Here is an 18126-nt window from a genome sequence, read left to right on the forward strand (position 1 = left end):
GTGAGCATTTCCGGTGGCCATCCCCGCGGCGCTGACACCTCCGAAGTGCGGCTGTCCCAGGGTCTTCCTGCCGTCATGAAGGACGTACCTGGCTTTCTGCAGCAGAGCCAGAGCTCCGGGCCCGGCCAGGCCGCCGTGTGGCACCGTCTGGAGGAGCTCTACACGAAGAAGTGAGCGCCCAGCCGAGGGGCCCCGGGCCCCAGTGCTGGGAGAGCGAGGGGGCTGCCGGGGAGGGGCGGGACCTTGTGGACTGAGGGTGCCCAGACCCGTGTGGGGAGAGTGGGGGCAGGCTAGGCCGGGGAGGTGCGCCGAGGAGCCCGGGGCGGCAAGGCTGTGGAGGAAGACGGGGTGACAGCCCCCGAGGACTGAGGAGCAGAGCCATAGGCACAGTGTTGGGGCCTACGGTTCCCTGCCTTCCTGACTCAGGGGCTGGGACTTGGGTTTCTGAACTCCCTTCCCCTGCTCTTATGAAAAGGGTTCAGGGCTTTGAAGGCTTTCCGCCCTTGATTCCAGTCAAACAAGCAAACACCGTTTCAGGGTCAGGCTGCCATCCGTGCCGAATAACAGATCCTGGTGTCTTGCACTTGCCCCGTATAGTCGACGGCCTCCGTGCCGTTTCTCAGCGGTCTGCAGCGGATAAACCAGAAACAAGTGCACTTTTAGTTTTTTCCCCTTTTGATTCTGCAAGTGGTTACACTCTGCTTTCAGCCGCTTCTCCCCACTCCCGGTTCCTACTTGCCATTGCACTTCATCTTGGGCTTTGTGCCCCTAAGAAGAGCTCTGAGTTTGAGTTTTATAACGAGATGAGTTTTATGACAAATTCTCTGTTGCTCAGCACTGACCTCTTAAGTGGCTAGAATAATTTGCTAGCATTGTTCCACAGGAGAGCACACTTGCTGTGATAACTTCCCTGTTAAGAAACCTAGCGTTGAGCATAATGCCTTTTACGTAGAAAATGAATACATGTTTGCATGATGTTCAGTGGCCTTCTGCTATTAGCGTTTTTGAGAGAAAATTCTTAGTGTTTGGCAAATAATTGCACTTTGTATTTTTCAAAGCTTTTTTTTCTTTTCTTCTTTTTTCTTTTTTTTTTTTTTGTGCATTCTTAAAAATTAGAGTTTGGTTTCGAATGTACTGTCGTTTTTCCAGAGGTTTATTGATTTGCCCATTTGCTTTTTTAATTTTTTTTAAGTTTATTTATTTTGAGAGAGAGAGAGAGAGAGAACACAAGCGGGGGAGGAACAGAGGGAGAAGGAAAGAGAGAATCCCAAGCAGGCTCTGCATTGTCAGCACAGAGCCCAATGTGATGCTTGAACTCAGGAACCCTGAGATCATGACCTGAGCCGAAATCCAGAGTCGGATGCTTAATCAGCTGAGCCACCCAGGTGCCCTTCAGTTGCCCATTTAATCCTTCATTCATCGCATTTACAGGAGAGGAAACAATTTCACCTAAACTCCTTCCCTGAGATGCTCAACTACTAAGTAGAAGAGCCAGGATTTCAGCTTATATATGTGTGATCCCAAATTCTTGTTTTCAGTCAAAGCTCACAATAACTCTTTGAGGTAATCTAAGATATTCTCCAGGGTGACATCACCATTGAACAGCAGAACCAAGAGAGGAACTCAGGTTTAGTAGCATCTGTGTTAGCTGTCTTCCTGTTACAAATAGAAACCAGTTAATATGTGTTATGTGATAGGACCATCAAGGCTGAAGGTGTCTGTGACTGGATATTGGTTCATAGGTCTTAAGAGCCTTATGTTTTTCAGGTTGTGGCATCAACTGACACTTCAGGTGCTTGATTTTGTGCAGGACCCATGCTTTGCCCAAGGAGATGGCCTCATTAAGGTAAATGATCTGCCATGCTAGGTCAGACTATATAAACTTGCTCAAGGACTTTTAAAAATAATAGGTGGGCTTTGTAGTAATAACACACTATAACTATTCAGCAGTCACTGTACGTCGGGTAGTCTCATAAGGACTTTGTACATTTACTCGTTTATTCCTCGTGACAACTTGGGAGATAATCCTACTTAACTTGATGTAGAAGCTAACACTAAGGGATTGAGTAATTTGCCAGATATCACAGCTAACAAGTGGTAGAAGAGGCTTCAAACACAGTCTCGCTTCTTCTGAAATCCCAGCTTAAAATGCCGTCTTATAGCATAGCATGCCCTGTATCTTACTGTGCTTTTGGAAACTCATTCGGAAATAGAAAGTTCAGAATCATTTGGGGGGTAGGGTAGGACGTAGTGGAAGATAACCGCAGGAATCTTACGGGTAACGGTTGATCGCATCTCTTCCTCCACTCCCACGGATTCTGCTTGCTTGCCCAGAGGCTTTCTCTTGGGTAGTGTGGAAGATCGAGCCCCTTTCCTGCTTCATTTGGAGGTGGGGAGGTTTGGGGGGAATCCTCTGTAGTGTAGCACTTTCAGCATTTGACAACAGAAAAAGGAAAGAAAAATATTCTCTGCCCCAGCCTTCCCCACACTCCCTGACAAACCCCCACCAGTTGTTCACTGGTAGTTTCTTCCTCTTGGAAATCTCTCGCTGACATCTTTCTCTTTGATGCCTTTCTCTTGGATTCTGAAAGAATCCGAGATTTATGCCTGCATGGAAACCAAAAGGTAGTTCGTGATAACTTGAGTTATTTGCCCTGGATGCATTACTTTATATGTGTTTACAGTGAAGCTTACCACCTTCTTACTCCACGACTGGGGATCTAAAGATTTTCCTGTGTTTTATATCTGCCAATTGGACATTTTACTACTCAAAGGAACTTATATTCATCTGTAAACCTAAAGATTTTGCTTGGCATTCTGTCTTCTGGATTATGTGGAAAAAATGATAAATTAGAGCTATCTTACAATTTGTTTCCTAAGGTTCTATATCATAGCAATGGACATTCATGATTATTCCTCTCCAACCTTTGCTTTCTTGTCTTTAAATCACTTTCTACCCGGAGCAAAATATTTCCTCAACCCCATGGTAACGTAACACTTAGGTCAGCAGATTTGAGTTTACTATTTCAGTGGGCAAGTAAACCTCTAAAAATTATTGGGACCCAGCCCAGCTAACTTTCAGAGAGATAGTATTCATGAATTTGCAGTCACCAGTAGTAATTTTGAGTTTCTTTTTTCTTTGGAGGGGTTTGTGGTTTAGGTAATTCCATAAATTAAAATGGGTATCAGAAAAGTTGAAAATACTCTCTTATTGGAGAAGATATCTTTAAAATAGTCCTTTGTAATGAAAAAGCCATTTTATTTAGATGGCTCTTTGCTGGGTGCCAGATTTAAATAACTCACTGGCTGCTTCAGGGACATTTCCCACCCACACACACATACCCCCCCCCCCCCCCGCACCAGGTTTTATTGAGAAATAATTGGCATATTTCTCTTTATTATTAAGGTATACAATGTAATGATTTGGTATATGTTTATACGGAAAATAACCACAGTGAGTCTACTAAACATCCATCTCACACTTTTTTTCTCCTTGTGATGACATTTTTTAAGTTTATTTACTTTGAGAGTGAGAGAGCACAAGCGAGGAAGGGGCAGAAAGAGGGAGAGAACCCCACGCAGGCTGCACGCTATCAGCACACAGCCTGACACAGGGCTCGATTCCACAAACTGAGATCAAGACCTAAGCCAAAATCGAGAGTTAGATGCTCAACCTGCTGAGCCACCCAGGCACCCCATGTGATGGCTACTGTTATGATCTGCTTTTCTTAGTAACTTTCAAACGTACAACACAGTGTTGTTAACTATAGTTACAATACTATAAGTTATATCCCCAGGAATTCTCTTATAACTGGAACTTTGTACCTTTTGACCACCTTCACACCCATTTCTTGCACCCCCCGACCCCCTGCCTCTGTCAACCACCAATCTATTCTCTGTATCTATGAGGTCAGTTTTTTAATATTCCACTTAGAAGTGGGTCATACAGTATTTGTCTCTAATTTATTTCACTAAGCAAAACACCCTCCAGTTTCATTCATGTTGTCACAAATGGCAGGATTTCCTTCTTTTTATGGCTGAATAATATCCCACAGTGTGTGGGCATATACCCACATTTTCTTTCACGGGGACATTTCCATCTTTCTGTCTTCATAACCCAGAGGAACTGTGGACTCTACTTATCCAAGTTGACCTCATCTTGAGGCTCCCTCTTCCCACTTTGCCCACATGGGGTGCTCCGTTTGCCCAGTTACCCAGCCATAGCTCAGAAGTCATTTAGCTCCCCTTCCCTGTGACCAGCAAACCTCTCAGACCCTCTGTCCACCCTAACTGCCGTTGCTCCCTCGCTCTGTTCCCTCCCTCCCCCCGCCTTCCCCCTAGTCTTGTTATAATGCAGAAGTGTGATCATGTGTTTCCACCGGTTCAGATTTGACCTCAGGGCAAGGACAAGCCCCAGTGCCTTCCAGTCTGTGTCCATCAGAGTGCTGCTAACACATGCGCAGTGTTTTCTTCAGTGCTTCTACACGTTTGTTCCTGCTGGAATGTTCTCCCAACTGCCTCCTCCCCCGTACCAAATCTGTTCACCTGTCTAACTGCTCTTCCTTCCCTAAAACTCAGTTATCACCATTTCTGGAATAACTTTTGGAACCTCTCCTTTGGGTTGGTCCACCTGTGTGCTGTTTTTTTCCTCGCTTGTAAACTCACAATATTGCCAGTTCTTTGTTTACGAGTCTGCTCTCCTCAGCCAGAAATCCTTGAAAGCCTGTCTTTTATTTTACATATTCTGTGTTTGCAGTACCTGGCAAAAGGTCTGAGTAAGTGATCAAGTGTTTGCTGAATGGCTTGTAAATTTGGCAATATAGCCTAAAATCTTCTAAAATCTGAAAGTTAGTGAATCTTTTAAACAGATAGTTTGTTTTGCTTAGAGTACTTTGGAGAAAGAATATAGGAATTGGTCTTTATGAGATCCTTATAGGTCAGGTATCTAATTCCAAAAAAAAAGCACAGCTGTCTTCAGTAATCCATTCGTGATTAATAAGCCCAAATATGGGTCTCCTATCAACTCGCAAGCATTTCTGCAACGCCTGCTATATGGTGGGCATTTTGGTTGTTTGATTTTGCAGAATGAAAGACATCCTGTAATTACTCTGCATGTTTTGGTTCCACAGCTTTATGAAAACTTCATCAGTGAATTTGAACACAGGTAAAATACCTTTGTCAGTTTTTGACTTTGAACATGGAAACATTGATACTACTGACACTCAAAAACCGGTGGTTTTTATTTCAGGGTGAATCCTTTGTCCCTGGTAGAAATCATTCTTCATGTAGTTAGACAGATGACTGGTGAGTCTGACTTTATTTCATAAAGGAGCAGATCTAAGTGGTAATTCAAATTCTTTTGAAATGTAAGTTAATTGAACTTTTACACGTTGATAGAAAATACCAGATTCTAAGTTAGGTTTTTATTATATTTATGGTCTAACCCTAAAGGTTATCCTACCTAAGTGTCCTCACTGGTAGGAACCGGTCTCTAAAGATACTATGATGGTGGTTCTTCTGACATTGTTCTGCCTTTTCTAGATCCCAACGTGGCTCTTACTTTTCTGGAAAAGACTCGTGAAAAGGTAAATGTGAAGCCTGGGCCAAGACTTTTAGAATACGTGTGACTTACAGCTTGTGTCTGTGGTCGCTGTGCACACCTTTTAGAGACTACTGTGTCTCTGATCATGTCAGTTAAGCCAGTACGCAGATGGCCTTGCTTTGTTAGTCTCCTGCCCACACTTCTCAGGTTCTTTTGTTTCTGACGTCTTCAGGTGAAAAGCAGTGATGAGGCAGTGATCCTGTGTAAAACCGCAATCGGAGCTCTGAAATTAAACATCGGGGACCTACAGGTTACAAAGGTAAGGTTGCCATAAGAGATTCCCTTGGGTTTAAAAAGTTGTTTAGAAGGGCACCAGGGTGGCTCAGTCGGTTGAGCGTCCGACTTGGGCTCAGGTCTCATGGTTCGTGAGTCTGAGCCCCGCATCAGGCTGTCTGCTAAAAGCACGGAGCCTGCTTTGGATCCTCTGTCTCCCTCTCTTTCTGTCCCTGCTGTGCTCACCTTCTCTCAAAAATTAATAAACATTTGGGGCGCCTGGGTGGCGCAGTCGGTTAAGCGTCCGACTTCAGCCAGGTCACGATCTCGCGGTCCGTGAGTTCGAGCCCCGCGTCGGGCTCTGGGCTGATGGCTCAGAGCCTGGAGCCTGTTTCCGATTCTGTGTCTCCCTCTCTCTCTGCCCCTCCCCCGTTCATGCTCTGTCTCTCTCTGTCCCAAAAATAAATAAACGTTGAAAAAAAAAATTTTTTTTTTAAAAATTAATAAACATTTAAAATAAATAAATAAAAAGTTGTTTGGAGCTATAGGAGAAAAATCCTTTTTTTCCATTTTAACTTTTAAAGTAACTTTAAATTCTAGAAAAGTTCCAAAAAAGCACAAAGAACTTTCCTATACCCCTCCCTCACACTCCCATTGTGGACATTTCACTTCTTTGCCGTATTACTCTGTGTGTGTAGTTTTTGTTTTTCAAAACTATTGAGGGTAACTTGCTGGTACGAGGCCTGTTCCCCTTGAAAGAGCACTGTCCTGGGTGAGCACAGCCGTCAGCAGGACGCATCCAGACAGCCTCAGACTGTCCCCGGCACCCAGGTTCTCACTATCCGGGTGTCGGCCCACTTACCATGACAGGTCATATCGTACGCTGCTCCTCCACCCTCTCTGCCTCATCATTGTTAAGTTTCCCGTCTCTTTTTTATTTTAATTTTAGTGCAATTTGGGAGACAGATGTGGATAGGAGTGGCAGTAAGACCAACTTATGTTGTCAGTCCTCTTTGTTGAACCAGAGACTACATGTGTTTATTTTGGTCTTGGTTTGGGGTTTTTTGGTAACCATAATATTAAAGAAAATATCAGGGTAAGTGTTAATGTTCTCATTGCCCTAAAATAATACTACTTATTGTTTCTTTTTTTTTTTTAATTTTTTTTCAATGTTTATTTATTATTGAGAGACAGAGAGTGAGCAGGGGAGGGGCAGAGAGAGAGGGAGACACAGAATCTGAAGCAGGTTCCAGGCTCCGAGCTGTCAGCACAGAGCCCGACGCGGGGCTCGAACCCACGAGCCGCAAGATTGTGACCTGAGCCGAAGTCGGAGTCTTAACCGACTGAGCCACCCGGGTGTCCCTGTACTTACTGTTTCTTATTCCTGCCCAGTCCTAGCCTGCATTCATACTTACTACGTTTTGCTTGGAAATACTTAAGGCGTGTTGAAATCCATAAAGTACTATAAGGAATGCTGTCGTGGGCATCCACGTGCCCTGCCCAGCCAGGGAGCGAAGCAACCTGGGAATGGAGCTGCCGGGCCCCCGTGCACGCTCCTGCACCAGCAGTGCTCCCGCACGCGTGCTTGGTGTTCCTCGTACTTGTGTGTTTCCTAATGCTCACTAGATGGGGATGTGCAGGTCTAAGTGATGTGTAGTATTGTTTTCAGTTGGTGGCTCAGTGTGAGGTTTGAGTCATCGTGTTGGTGCCTGGGACCAGTTCGTTTTTACTGTTTGGTATCTCACTGTGTAACTGTCTCATAGCCTGCATATCCAGTCTCCTTCCTATGGAAGGGATTCAAGGTTCTCTTTTCTACTGCGAATAGTGATGTTAATTGTCAGCATTTCTATGCCTGGTTCCTTGTGTACATGGGCAGAATCTCACCGGGACGTACGCCTGGAGGTGAGGCTACAGGTATAAGGTGTATACCCTCCACTTTTACTAGATGTTGCCAAACTTTTCTCCAAGATACTCGTACTCCCCTAGCACCGTACGAGCACTCGCAGAGCTCCGTATCTTCGACACTTGGTATTTTCAGACCACTTAATTCTTGGCGATCTGATGGAGGTGAAATGCCATCTCATTGGGGGTTTAATTTGCATTTCTTGATTGCTGGTAGTTTATTGACCACTCCATTCATGTCTCCACTTCGGTAAATTGCCATTAACATCTTTTCTTTTGCTCATTTTTTTTGTGTTGCTTGCCACTTGTTGTTTCATAAGAGTTCTTTATATAACTTTGGCCATATGCCCTCGTGGGTTTCGCGTGCAGTAAATATCTTTTCCCAGTCTATAGCTTGTCTTTGTTCTTTTTTCTGTGTTTTAGGTGAACTGAAGTTTTCCATTTTAATGTACTCAAATCGATCTTTGTGGCTTATGCTTTTCATCTCATCATACATTTCTTTAAAAATGTCTTAAGTTACAAAGAAAGGTGATCTTGTTTCCTGCACGTAGGAGACAATTGAAGACGTTGAAGAGATGCTCAACAACCTCCCTGGCGTGACATCAGTTCACAGTCGTTTCTACGATCTCTCTAGTAAATACTATCAAACAATCGGAAACCACGCATCCTACTACAAAGATGCTCTGCGGTTTCTAGGCTGTGTCGACATCAAGGATCTTCCAGGTAACATGGGGCCGTTAGAGTCCGTGTCGTGAGAGCTCACTCTCGGGGCGTGGTAGCAGGCCTCAGAAATTCCTCCAGTGTATCTATCCCTTGTTGAGGAAAGCCCACGTGGTGATAGGCTGGAAAGAGCCATGAGAGCGTTAGTTTTTACAGGTGTCTGCCTTCAGCGTTGAGTTGAGACGAGCCTGCACCCTATAGCCCTTCACCGTCCCTTCCCCAGTCTTCCCGGCTCTCTGAGTCAGAGGCCTTGGTGAGAAGTGCAGCGATGCAAGTCCCTCGACCCCTACAGCACGAAGGGCGCGCCGCCACCCCGTACCTGAGAGTCGTGTTCCAAAAACCGCACAAGACCCAGGGGAATAACTTACTTACGAAAATCACTTGCAAAGCAAAATGAACAATGAGTTTTGGGGAAAGTGCGAGGAGTATGTGTTTAAAGAAGAAATTTGAGCCTCTTGGGTGTTTCTCACAGTGCACCACTGAAGCTGTGGAGACCAGCGACGCCTAAAGATGTTAGTGCAGTTTTTAGATGCAGTTCCTGCAGCTCAAGAAAAATATATTGGAAAGCACAGCTAATGTGGTCAAGAGAATAAGGAGTTGTTGTATGGGAAAGGAAGACTGTAGTCTGAAAAGAGGCTGAATGAGGGGACTTTAAGATAAATGAGAGGTATCACTTCCATAGGAAACAAGAGGTATAAGCAACCTGCTACTCCAGGAAGTAGATGAGCTGAAAATGTAAATCGATTCACTTATTTAGGTAGAAATAAGTGAACGAATGTCTTTCCCACAAAACCTGTGTATGCGGTTCCAGGTATAACTTGAGCTGATATGGTACTTTAAAAGAGACGACTAACGTTAAGGCTTTGTGATATAACCATTACAGGGAATGGTTTCTTTTTTATGAGAGTTTTAAAGCCAAGCAGGACTGATTCTTGTAACTGGGGTGTCACTGGAGATGTGTTGTTGCCGTAGTGTCTGAGCAGCAGGAGAGAGCTTTCACGCTGGGACTAGCAGGACTTCTTGGCGAGGGAGTTTTTAACTTTGGAGAACTCGTAAGTGGACCCTGGTCACAGATTTCTTAACAAGGGGGAGACTGATTTCTTTGCCAGCTAACTGTCTCGTCCTCACAGCTCATGCACCCCGTGCTGGAATCACTGAGGAACACCGACCGCCAGTGGCTGATTGACACCCTTTATGCCTTTAACAGTGGCAACGTAGAGAGATTCCAGACCCTGAAGACCTCCTGGGGCCAGCAGGTCAGCCATGGGAAGGACGGCTGAGCACTCCTACATGCTCCTGGCTCTCCTTCCTTGCGTCTGTTTATTTAACAGATGTTGACTTGCACCTTCTACACGCCAGCCGCTGGGGAGACAGGAGACTAAGACGAGCCAGTCTTGCTCTCATAGAGCAGGTGGTTAAGTGGCTAGTTAGAGCAGTAACTCAGCTACTCTGATAGAATAGGGGAGTGTCATCTGGGCGAAAGGGCTATCACAGAGGACTGCCCCAAAGAAGCCATGCTCTGTGTCTGACCTTAGGTGTGAGTGGAATTTAGCCAAGGGAAGAATATGAGAAGAGTATATTCAGCAGAGGAAAAGGAAGCTTTTAGCATGTTGCCGAATTGCAGTAGGGTATGTGAGGCTCAAGTGAGTGAATGATGAGAGTCGGGCAGAGCCCAGGGTGAGGGAAGGCAGGACGGACTGCGCAGGGCAGAAGCAGTTGATGGGAGGAAGGGCTCAGTGCAGGGGATGGCGGGGCAGTCGATGCAGAGGAAAAGAGGTAGCAGGGGAGAGGGCGCCGGGCAAGGAGTGGAGCCTCTGGGAGGTGTGAGTTAGGTGTGAGTTAGGGAGGAGAGGTGTTTAACAAGGACCTGAGCTTTAATAGTAAGTTTATTCTTTTTCAAATGAAACCGTGAGAAGCAAAATTACTAAAATGTTCGTAGTGATAGGGATCATGGTTGTATTACTGTTTTGTACTTTTCTAAAGCTTCGGTTTTCTCAAAGTTCAAAATAAACTTGTCGAATTCACACGTAACAGAGCCGAGTAGATACAAACGGACTGTGAAGAGGCAGAAAGCAAGTCCAGTCGATCCTAACTGTAGTCTGCATTTTGATCTCTGAAAGAAAAAATTGTGCCGCTTGGAAAGAAAGATGGCTAGCCGTAGAAAGTTAAGAAAACTAGAGCCGTGTGCCTGCGGCACCTGTCTAGGCAGCAAGAGCCCATCTGGGGCGAGTGGGCTCTTTCTGAAGAGCCTGACCTGTCCAGTTCCCTGCTGGCTCTGCCTGTGTTGGGGTGTGAGTTCCTAAATGTTTGAATCCGGTAACCCCTTCTCCTTTCTTGTCTCTGTGCTCAGCAGTGACCTGTGACCTACCTGTAGGGTGACTACAGGTCACGCAGAGGGCATGGTTGTCATGATAAGGCCGGTTTTCATTATAAATTAATAACCTGCTCTTTCAGTTCAGAACAAGCCCCTGGAGCGTAAGGAGTGTGTTCCTCAGAGGCTCCCCTTACGCAGAGCTGACGGAGCAGGCAGTACACTTGGACCTGCTCAGGCACAGGATGGGTCCTTCCCTGCCTTTCTTTGTGCCAAGTCACCTGGTGTCTGTAAACCAGGTGCCCCCTGGTGTCTGTAAACCTCGTAAATGCCTTGTGTGGGAGCATGACATTTCCGGGGTGCACCTTCTAATGGTTTCCTAAGAAAAGTGAGCCTCCGTGATCTTCAGCGTAAGGTGTTTGGACCTGAAAAGATTCTTTGTGTTCGCTCTGTTGTAGAATTTCAAAGCCCAGGTTGGGTAACTGATGCTTTCTACTTTACAGCCTGACTTGGCAGCCAATGAAGCCCAGCTTCTGAGGAAAATTCAGCTGCTGTGCCTCATGGAGGTAAGCAGGCACCCAGGAACCGCTTGCTGTGTGAACGACTGCCGTAAGCTAAGTGTGGAAAGCGTGTTCTTAATGAGATACACGACTAACATAAAGGAAGAGTTTAGTGTGTGGTTCACTAATAAGATCTAGGTTTTCAGAGCAAGTATTGACAAAAACGTTCCTATCAGTCAGTTCTCTGACAATTTCTATTTGGAAAAGTAGTTAACAAGCAAAAATTTTTTTTCAGATGACTTTCACACGACCTGCCAATCACAGACAACTCACTTTTGAAGAAATTGCCAAAAGTGCTAAAATCACCGTGAACGAGGTACAGGTTGTTGGACTCTGGATGGTCCAGTGGTACAGCTGCTACCTGGACGGGTCAGGGCTCCTGTGAGCACGGCTCCCTAGACTCCAGACCACAAAAGACAGTGTCTTGTTCCCCCATATTTCAGGGCCGGCTGGTGTGTACTCGCAGGCCTTGGGGTGTCTTACACGAGCCCCTCTCTGCACAGGTGGAGTTGCTGGTGATGAAGGCGCTCTCAGTGGGGCTGGTGAAAGGCAGTATTGATGAAGTGGATAAGCGGGTTCACATGACCTGGGTGCAGCCCCGCGTGTTGGATTTGCAACAGGTAATGTGACTGGAACACATAGTTCACCTTTGTGGGTGTTTTGGATTGTGTCTGTGCTGTCTTAGTTTCGCTTGGATGGCAGCCATTTAGGAAGAAAGCGGTATTGACAAAGGGATTTCAGAGAATATCTTACTGCTGTAGGGACTGAGGGTTTTTCAAAGAACCGAATTTAGTGCAAGCCTGGGGTTTGAACCCTGCACTTAAAAGCTTATCGTAATAACAGGGCTGGTTGTGCTGATGCTGCCTTTTAATCTTCAAATTGGTGCTCTGATCAAATGCGTTCCTAGTTCTGTGGTTTGAGCTCAGATCCATCTTGTTCGTATTTGCTTTAAATTTAATCCTGTGGATTTCCTCTATTCTTGCCTGTTTTCTTTCATGCAAGTTTTTTTTAATGTCCTGGTGATAAGAATTGACTGGGATAAGCCCGTCTCACGTAGCCCACTCCCCCAGCTCCGATGCCCTGTTTATTAGTGCTGCCCTAAAGAATTGGCTGGAAATGTACAGCCGCCCCGTCGGGTGCTGTGATTCCCAAGTGTCCTAACACTGTGTGGTCCTGGTTTGCCTCAGATCGCGGGCATGAAGGACCGCCTGGAGTTCTGGTGCACCGACGTCAGGAGCATGGAGATGCTGGTGGAGCACCAGGCCCACGACATCCTCACCTAGCGCCCCCACCTGGCCCGTGTGTGGCAGCTGAGGCCATCTGCATTTAATGGGGGTGGGGGGTGGGGTTGTGTTTGTGGAACGGGAACCGTTCTTCCTGCTGTGAGAACGGGACTGTCACCGATGGGGTGCGCGGCCACAGATGGAAGCCTCTTTTGTGGAGGTCTCCTGTAGCCCGCAGTGGGGAGGGGTCACCAGTCTCTGGTGACCAGGCAGGCGCGAGCGTGCACGTGCCCCGAGGAGCGAGAAGGCGCCACCCTGAGTGCGTGGGGACACCACTCAGAAGTTCGTCTCCATCCCATCCACCTGTGTGAATATCTCTGGTGTCGTTTGAGAATGTTCCTGTAATAAACGCACTTGTTTTGTCCTTTTTGTGGTTCTCTTTTCCTCGGTCTTAGCTTTGATGTCAAGCCTGGGCCTGGAGAGATTAAAACGCGGGAGATGGGAGATAGGGCTCGGTGGGGAGTGGGCCTCGGCCCCCCACTCCTGCCCTGGGCAAGGGGCGTCTCTGCACACACAGGGCACAGGGCAGAGCCAGGTGCAGAAGGCCGTGGGCCCCGTGGCCAAGAGAGCAAGTCCTGTCTGCTGTGGCTCAGACATGGTGTTCACCCGATGCCCACCCAGCCAGCCCTCAGCCCCGTGCTGAGTGTGCGGGGGGCGGGGATGCTCGTACACAAAGAAGAACCACCAGTGACCACTAGGTGAAGGGAAGGGTTTAATGCGATCTTTCATCCTGTGCCTGGAGCTGGAACCACAGAGCCTTCATGCTGCCGAGCTTCTCTTGTAGCTCTCCAGGTGGTGTAAGACCCAGCCTGCAGGAATCAGGAAGCTGAGGAACATCACCGAGAGCCCGATGGCTTGCTCCTGGGTGAGGGAAGCACGGGTGAGTGCACTGGGCCGTTACCAGGGTCGTTCCCAGGTCATCGAGGAAGGCCATTACCTGCCCCTCTGTGCCCGGGTCCTAACCAGAGCAGCAGGTCCAGAGTTACAGGCATCCTGCCCCGCCCCCTCTGCTCCGGTGGGACCCTTGGCCCAGCCCCAGACTTCCTGTGCGTCAGATGGAAAAAGCCTGCGGGGTGCCAGCAGTGACCACTGTAGTCATCAGTTTGGACAGCTGCTGCGGAGACCAGGCTAGCAGCCCTGGGCTCCAGTCTCTGTGGAGTGGGACCTCTCATCTTAGCCCCCTTCCCCCCCCACCAAGAGCCTGCCTGGCCAGGCCATGTGTCCCTTGACCTTGAACTTCTGACCTTGCGTGACAAGCACCCTCACTTCCAGTTACCAGGAGACAAGAGTGTGTCCGGTGCTGTGCAGGATGGAAGAGGTTCGGGTTGTGTAAACAACTGCAGGGCCCTTTTCCCTAAATGGTGGTCCTGCTTAGAAGCCTGGATGGAGGAGAGGGGACCCCTTGCGCTCTGTGTGCAGGTGTGTGCACGCACACCTGGAGCCAGGTTCTGGAGAACCAGCCATATGTCCCCTTCACTTGGTTTCCTCCGGAAGGAGAGCCTGGGCCCAGTCATCGCTCCCTGTTCCTAAAACAGAGTCAGATGCCGGGCTGGACTCTTCCTCTTGGCTTCACCTCCCAGCAGCCTCAGCGACGCTAGCCCAGAGCTGGGCCCTTAGGCTACACCTACGGTCTGACCTTGGGCAGATGACCTTCTAGACCTTGGTTTATTGACGCTGAAAACAGGTCGTTGTCTGCTCTCCTGCAGCCCCAGGGTGACTGGGGTGCATGTTTCCCCTGTGTGCTTCCTGTGTGGGCCTCAGGCAGCCCACTCTTCCCCTTCAGTAGCGGTGGAGCCAGAGTAGACACCGAGCGCCCTTCAAGCTCAGCGGTTAGCACCCCTCATTTGACAGGAGGCGAGTCGGGGCCTGAGAACAAACCCTCCCCTAACTCCGCTGACTGCTTTGGGAGCCTGGCCTTCAGGTAGTGACCGCAAGGACCCTTCCTGGAGTGGGGACACTGTCCCAGACACGGACTGAGTTCTAGCACCAGGATCACCTCCAGAAGCCGCACCCCTGAGAGGACATTCCCCCTCTCCTTTACCAGCCTGGCCTTCTGTGCCCTGCCCCCAAACCTATCTCATCTTCACAACAGCGCAGGACTGCCCACTCCACCTGCTCGGGTCAGCCCCCCTGCTGCCCTGGGGGTTCTTACCATGGGAGAAGTGGGTGTTCTGGCTGGCTTGGCGGAGACGTGTGCCTTGGGAAGCACCCAGCCGCTCCGGGGGGCTGGCAGCAGCCTGCTGGCGGAGGCTAACCTCAGCATGGCCGTTGAGCCGAGCTCCTCGTGTCCAGCAAAGTTCTGCACTTCTGCTCGGCGTGTCCTCTGCTCACTTGGGTGTTGGGGCTTTTTATAGCTCCGGGGGAGGGGGCAGGGAGCACTGCAGCTGTCCCCTCCTGTCGTGGTGCTTTGGCAGAAAGCACGCCCGCTCAGAAGTGGGGAGAGCCAGCGCGCAGACCGGCAGCTGCCAGCACTGCCCCTGCCGTGGCCCCCGTGGTCTTCGGGCCCTGTGTAGCGCAGGCAGACATCACCTGGAGAAGGCCTTCATTCCTCTGAGAAAGGCGCTCGGAGAAGCAGGGCCGGGGAAGTCAGGGAATTTGGGAGCGCAAGAATGGAAAAGTGACATCATTTCAGAATGAGCCTTAAATATCTGGGGTGTCAGCTGGCAGGACGGTGCATAGAGCTATTTTTAAGTTCTCTTGACTTGGGAGTTCCCGGCGGAGCTGCCCAGCCTCCTCGTCCGTGACCGATACAGCCCCACTCCACCTGCGCGCGGCACTGGTGGGTCAGAGCAGCCTGGCTGCTGATTTCAGTGGCATTGTCACTAATGCTGACAGCTTTGTTCCGAGACTAGACAGTCACCGTTGCACCATCATTGCACTAGTCATGGCACACGGTAGATCAGCAGGTACTTTGTGCACGCCAGTTCGGGGACGGGGAGGTGGCGTGGGGGCGGGGGGTGGGCAACACTCAGGCCCTTGCCTCCTGGCCCACATGCGGGTAAAGGCTCCCAGGGCCAAATGTCCTGGGTCCGCGCTGCCCACCAACCCTGGGGTAGTGGGCCTGTAACCCACCCACAAGCCCTGTGTGAGCTCAGAGCCTCCCTGCCTCTCTTCCCTTCTACAGAGAATGGGTCACTCGTTTCTTCCCACAGCAAACATCTCCTGGCAAATCTGTTCTACTGAGAGATTGTTTCACACCTTCTCTCTGTACAAACCCTCCCCCCTCACTGGAGACCCTGCTGCTGATTCCGAGAGAACAGAAGTGACCAGATACGACCCGCTGCTCAACCCCACTTCCCGTCGCCCAGGAGTGCCGTGGCCCTGAGCCCCAGAGGGTCACATGCCAAGGTCAAGTCCCCAGCGGCCTCTCCAGCCCTTCTCTCCTAGGTTGCTGGATGCTGAGCCTCTGCTCTTCCTTCCACCTTGTCCGGATCTTGCGTGACCCCTGACAGTCCCAGGACTTTCGCTGTCTCTCCACCCACCTTCACACCTCATCTGGCCTTGTACCCCGGCGGCTTATCAGTCACGATATTTAGGATGTACCGACGCCAACCCTTACCCCCTCTTTGGTGGGGTTCCTGAGGCTCTACAGTGAGTGCCCCACGCTGTCCCTTCCCAGCTGCTCAGCCCAAATGTCTGAGCACCACCCTTGTTTCCCTCGGGTGCTCACGCTCCCACCAGGTCACCAACATCACCACACCCCACCCTCCCCCCGTACAACCTTGAATGTGCCCTCTGAGACTGTCCCACACAGTGGCCAGGACAGCCCTTCAGGAACAACCAGGGCCTGCCACTGCCACTGCTCAGCGCCGCACCCCCCCCCCCCCAGAGACTCCACCCACTTCCTTCTCATGGCCTCCAAGGCCTAAAGGGTCTGACCACTGCCTGCCTGGTCCCAGCCACACCTCACTCCCACCCACACTGGTGCCTCAGCCTCATGTTTCCAAATTAGTCAGGCCCTGTTCAAACGACCTCTCCTCAGACACATCTTATTGGTTGGTGGTCTGCTTATGTAGCTGGAATACAAGCCCGATAAGGGCAAGGACTTTGTTGGGCTCATCACAGAACTGTTGGGGCCTGGCAGATTTCCAATCAATGTTGGAAGGATAGGTTGGGGTGTGGAAAGGAGGGATGGGAGCGGGGCCTGGATGGATGGGGTCGGGAGGACAGGTGTAGTTCTCATGTCACAGCCGGCATCGGCTTGGATTGAGAGGGGAAACTGCAGGGCTTTACTCTACTGTCAGCAGGACCTTGATTACTGTGGACGGCAGTAAAGGTCACAGCCCAGACCTGATCAGTGTGGGCACAGGCCAGTCGCCGAGAAGCAGCAGGCCATCTGACCACATCGGTCCCTCAGCCCCCAGACTCGGCTGCGGTCACCGTCCTCACCAGGTATGATGACACCCCAATCCGCTTGTCTACAAACGGTGGGTTGATGATCCGAATACATCGCATGAGGATCCTAGTTTCGCTTTTGTCCTTCCCTGGAAACCACCCTCGTTCCAACTGTGGGGCTCTTTTCTGGGCGCCCCACCCCGCCTCCCACTGTCTCCCTGTGCCTTGGTTTCCAGTGAGGAGCCAAGTCCCTGGAGGCTGGAGGCGGGCGTGTGTCCTGAATGTTATCTCCAGCAGCTGGGTCCCGATGTCAGCCTTAGGCCGTGGGGGGCTCTGCCCCTCCTCTAGAGTAATCTCTTCCACCTAAACCTTTAATTATAGGTCCAGTCAGGAATAAGGCTGCGGGTCAGATGATCAATCATCCAGCCTACGGTGTTTCTTTTTTCACAGAAAAGACCTGCTGTCCCCAACCATCCAGGCGTGGTTGTAAGGAAGGCCTTCTCCGTCCTTCCCAGCTCAGGAGGCAGGGGTGTAAGGGCGGGCGGGGGGGGGGGGGGGGGCATGTGCTACTGTGCTGCAGGATGGCAGCCCAGCACCAGATGACCAAGGCCCTGGTGAGGGCTGGGACAGGGGAGCTGGGGCTGCCCTCCAAGGGAGAGAGATGTCCTCAAACTTTTATGCTACACCAGCTTTCGCCTTCAGCTCCTTTCCATCCATACCCTCCATGCCTAACCTTCCCAGCCTTCCCGAGCACAAACCTGCCTCCCTCGCTTCTGTGTTCGCGCAGCTTCCGGGGAGCCCACCACCTGTAGTGGTGGGCTTCAGGCCTCAACCTTACTGGGTTTTTAGTCCCAAGAACCACCTGTTCAAAACAAACCCTGCACAGATCCCTGCCGCCCCGACCCCACACAGATGCTACCAGAGGTGGGGAGCCTGGCATGGCCTCTACCTTCATTGCTCTGTGGCCACAGTGCTTCTGCAGAGCACTGCCCTGTGTCCTGGGCTGCCTTCTTCCACCTGGAAGGAAATGAGACAACCCATGGAGAAGGGTGTGGTGGCCAAGTTGGGGGTCGTATTGAACAACAAAGTAAAAGGCTCTGAGGGCTGGAGGGTTGGATGAATCCCCTGTAACAGCAGGAGAAATCATGGCTTGAAGAGGGAGCGGGCCCAGGGTTCGGGACAAGCCAGGCCTGTCCCTGG

At 49.9% G+C, this 18126-nt stretch overlaps 2 protein-coding genes across 3 annotated transcripts; one reads left to right on the top strand and one right to left on the bottom strand.

The window, feature by feature from the left end:
- PSMD13 (proteasome 26S subunit, non-ATPase 13) lies at positions 1–12955 on the top strand. Of its 2 annotated transcripts, none has more exons than XM_086676449.1 (13): positions 1–170; positions 1768–1846; positions 5085–5164; positions 5249–5304; positions 5542–5585; positions 5775–5861; positions 8269–8440; positions 9410–9489; positions 9568–9693; positions 11252–11314; positions 11544–11624; positions 11812–11928; positions 12496–12955. In XM_086676449.1, exons 1-13 carry the CDS (start codon positions 76–78, stop codon positions 12589–12591), a joined length of 1176 nt encoding a protein of 391 aa, XP_086532575.1. In that variant the 5' UTR covers positions 1–75; the 3' UTR covers positions 12592–12955. The 2 variants fall into 2 exon arrangements, with proteins under 2 accessions (XP_086532575.1, XP_025771233.1); XM_025915448.2 differs by having other exon boundaries at positions 5130–5164.
- Positions 12956–13290: 335 nt separating this feature from the next.
- On the bottom strand, positions 13291–15078 carry LOC147576263 (cytochrome c oxidase subunit 8B, mitochondrial-like). Its single transcript, XM_086676455.1, has 2 exons — positions 14744–15078; positions 13291–13452 (listed from the first exon to the last, which is right to left on the bottom strand). The coding sequence occupies exons 1-2, from the start codon at positions 14852–14854 to the stop codon at positions 13351–13353; spliced, it is 213 nt and encodes a 70-aa protein (XP_086532581.1). The 5' UTR covers positions 14855–15078; the 3' UTR covers positions 13291–13350.
- Between the last annotated feature and the right edge of the window lie 3048 nt (positions 15079–18126).

This window comes from Puma concolor, chromosome D1 (genome assembly GCF_028749965.1).
Source record: "Puma concolor isolate L17-30 chromosome D1, mPumCon1.1.hap2, whole genome shotgun sequence".
NCBI lineage: Eukaryota > Metazoa > Chordata > Mammalia > Carnivora > Felidae > Puma > Puma concolor.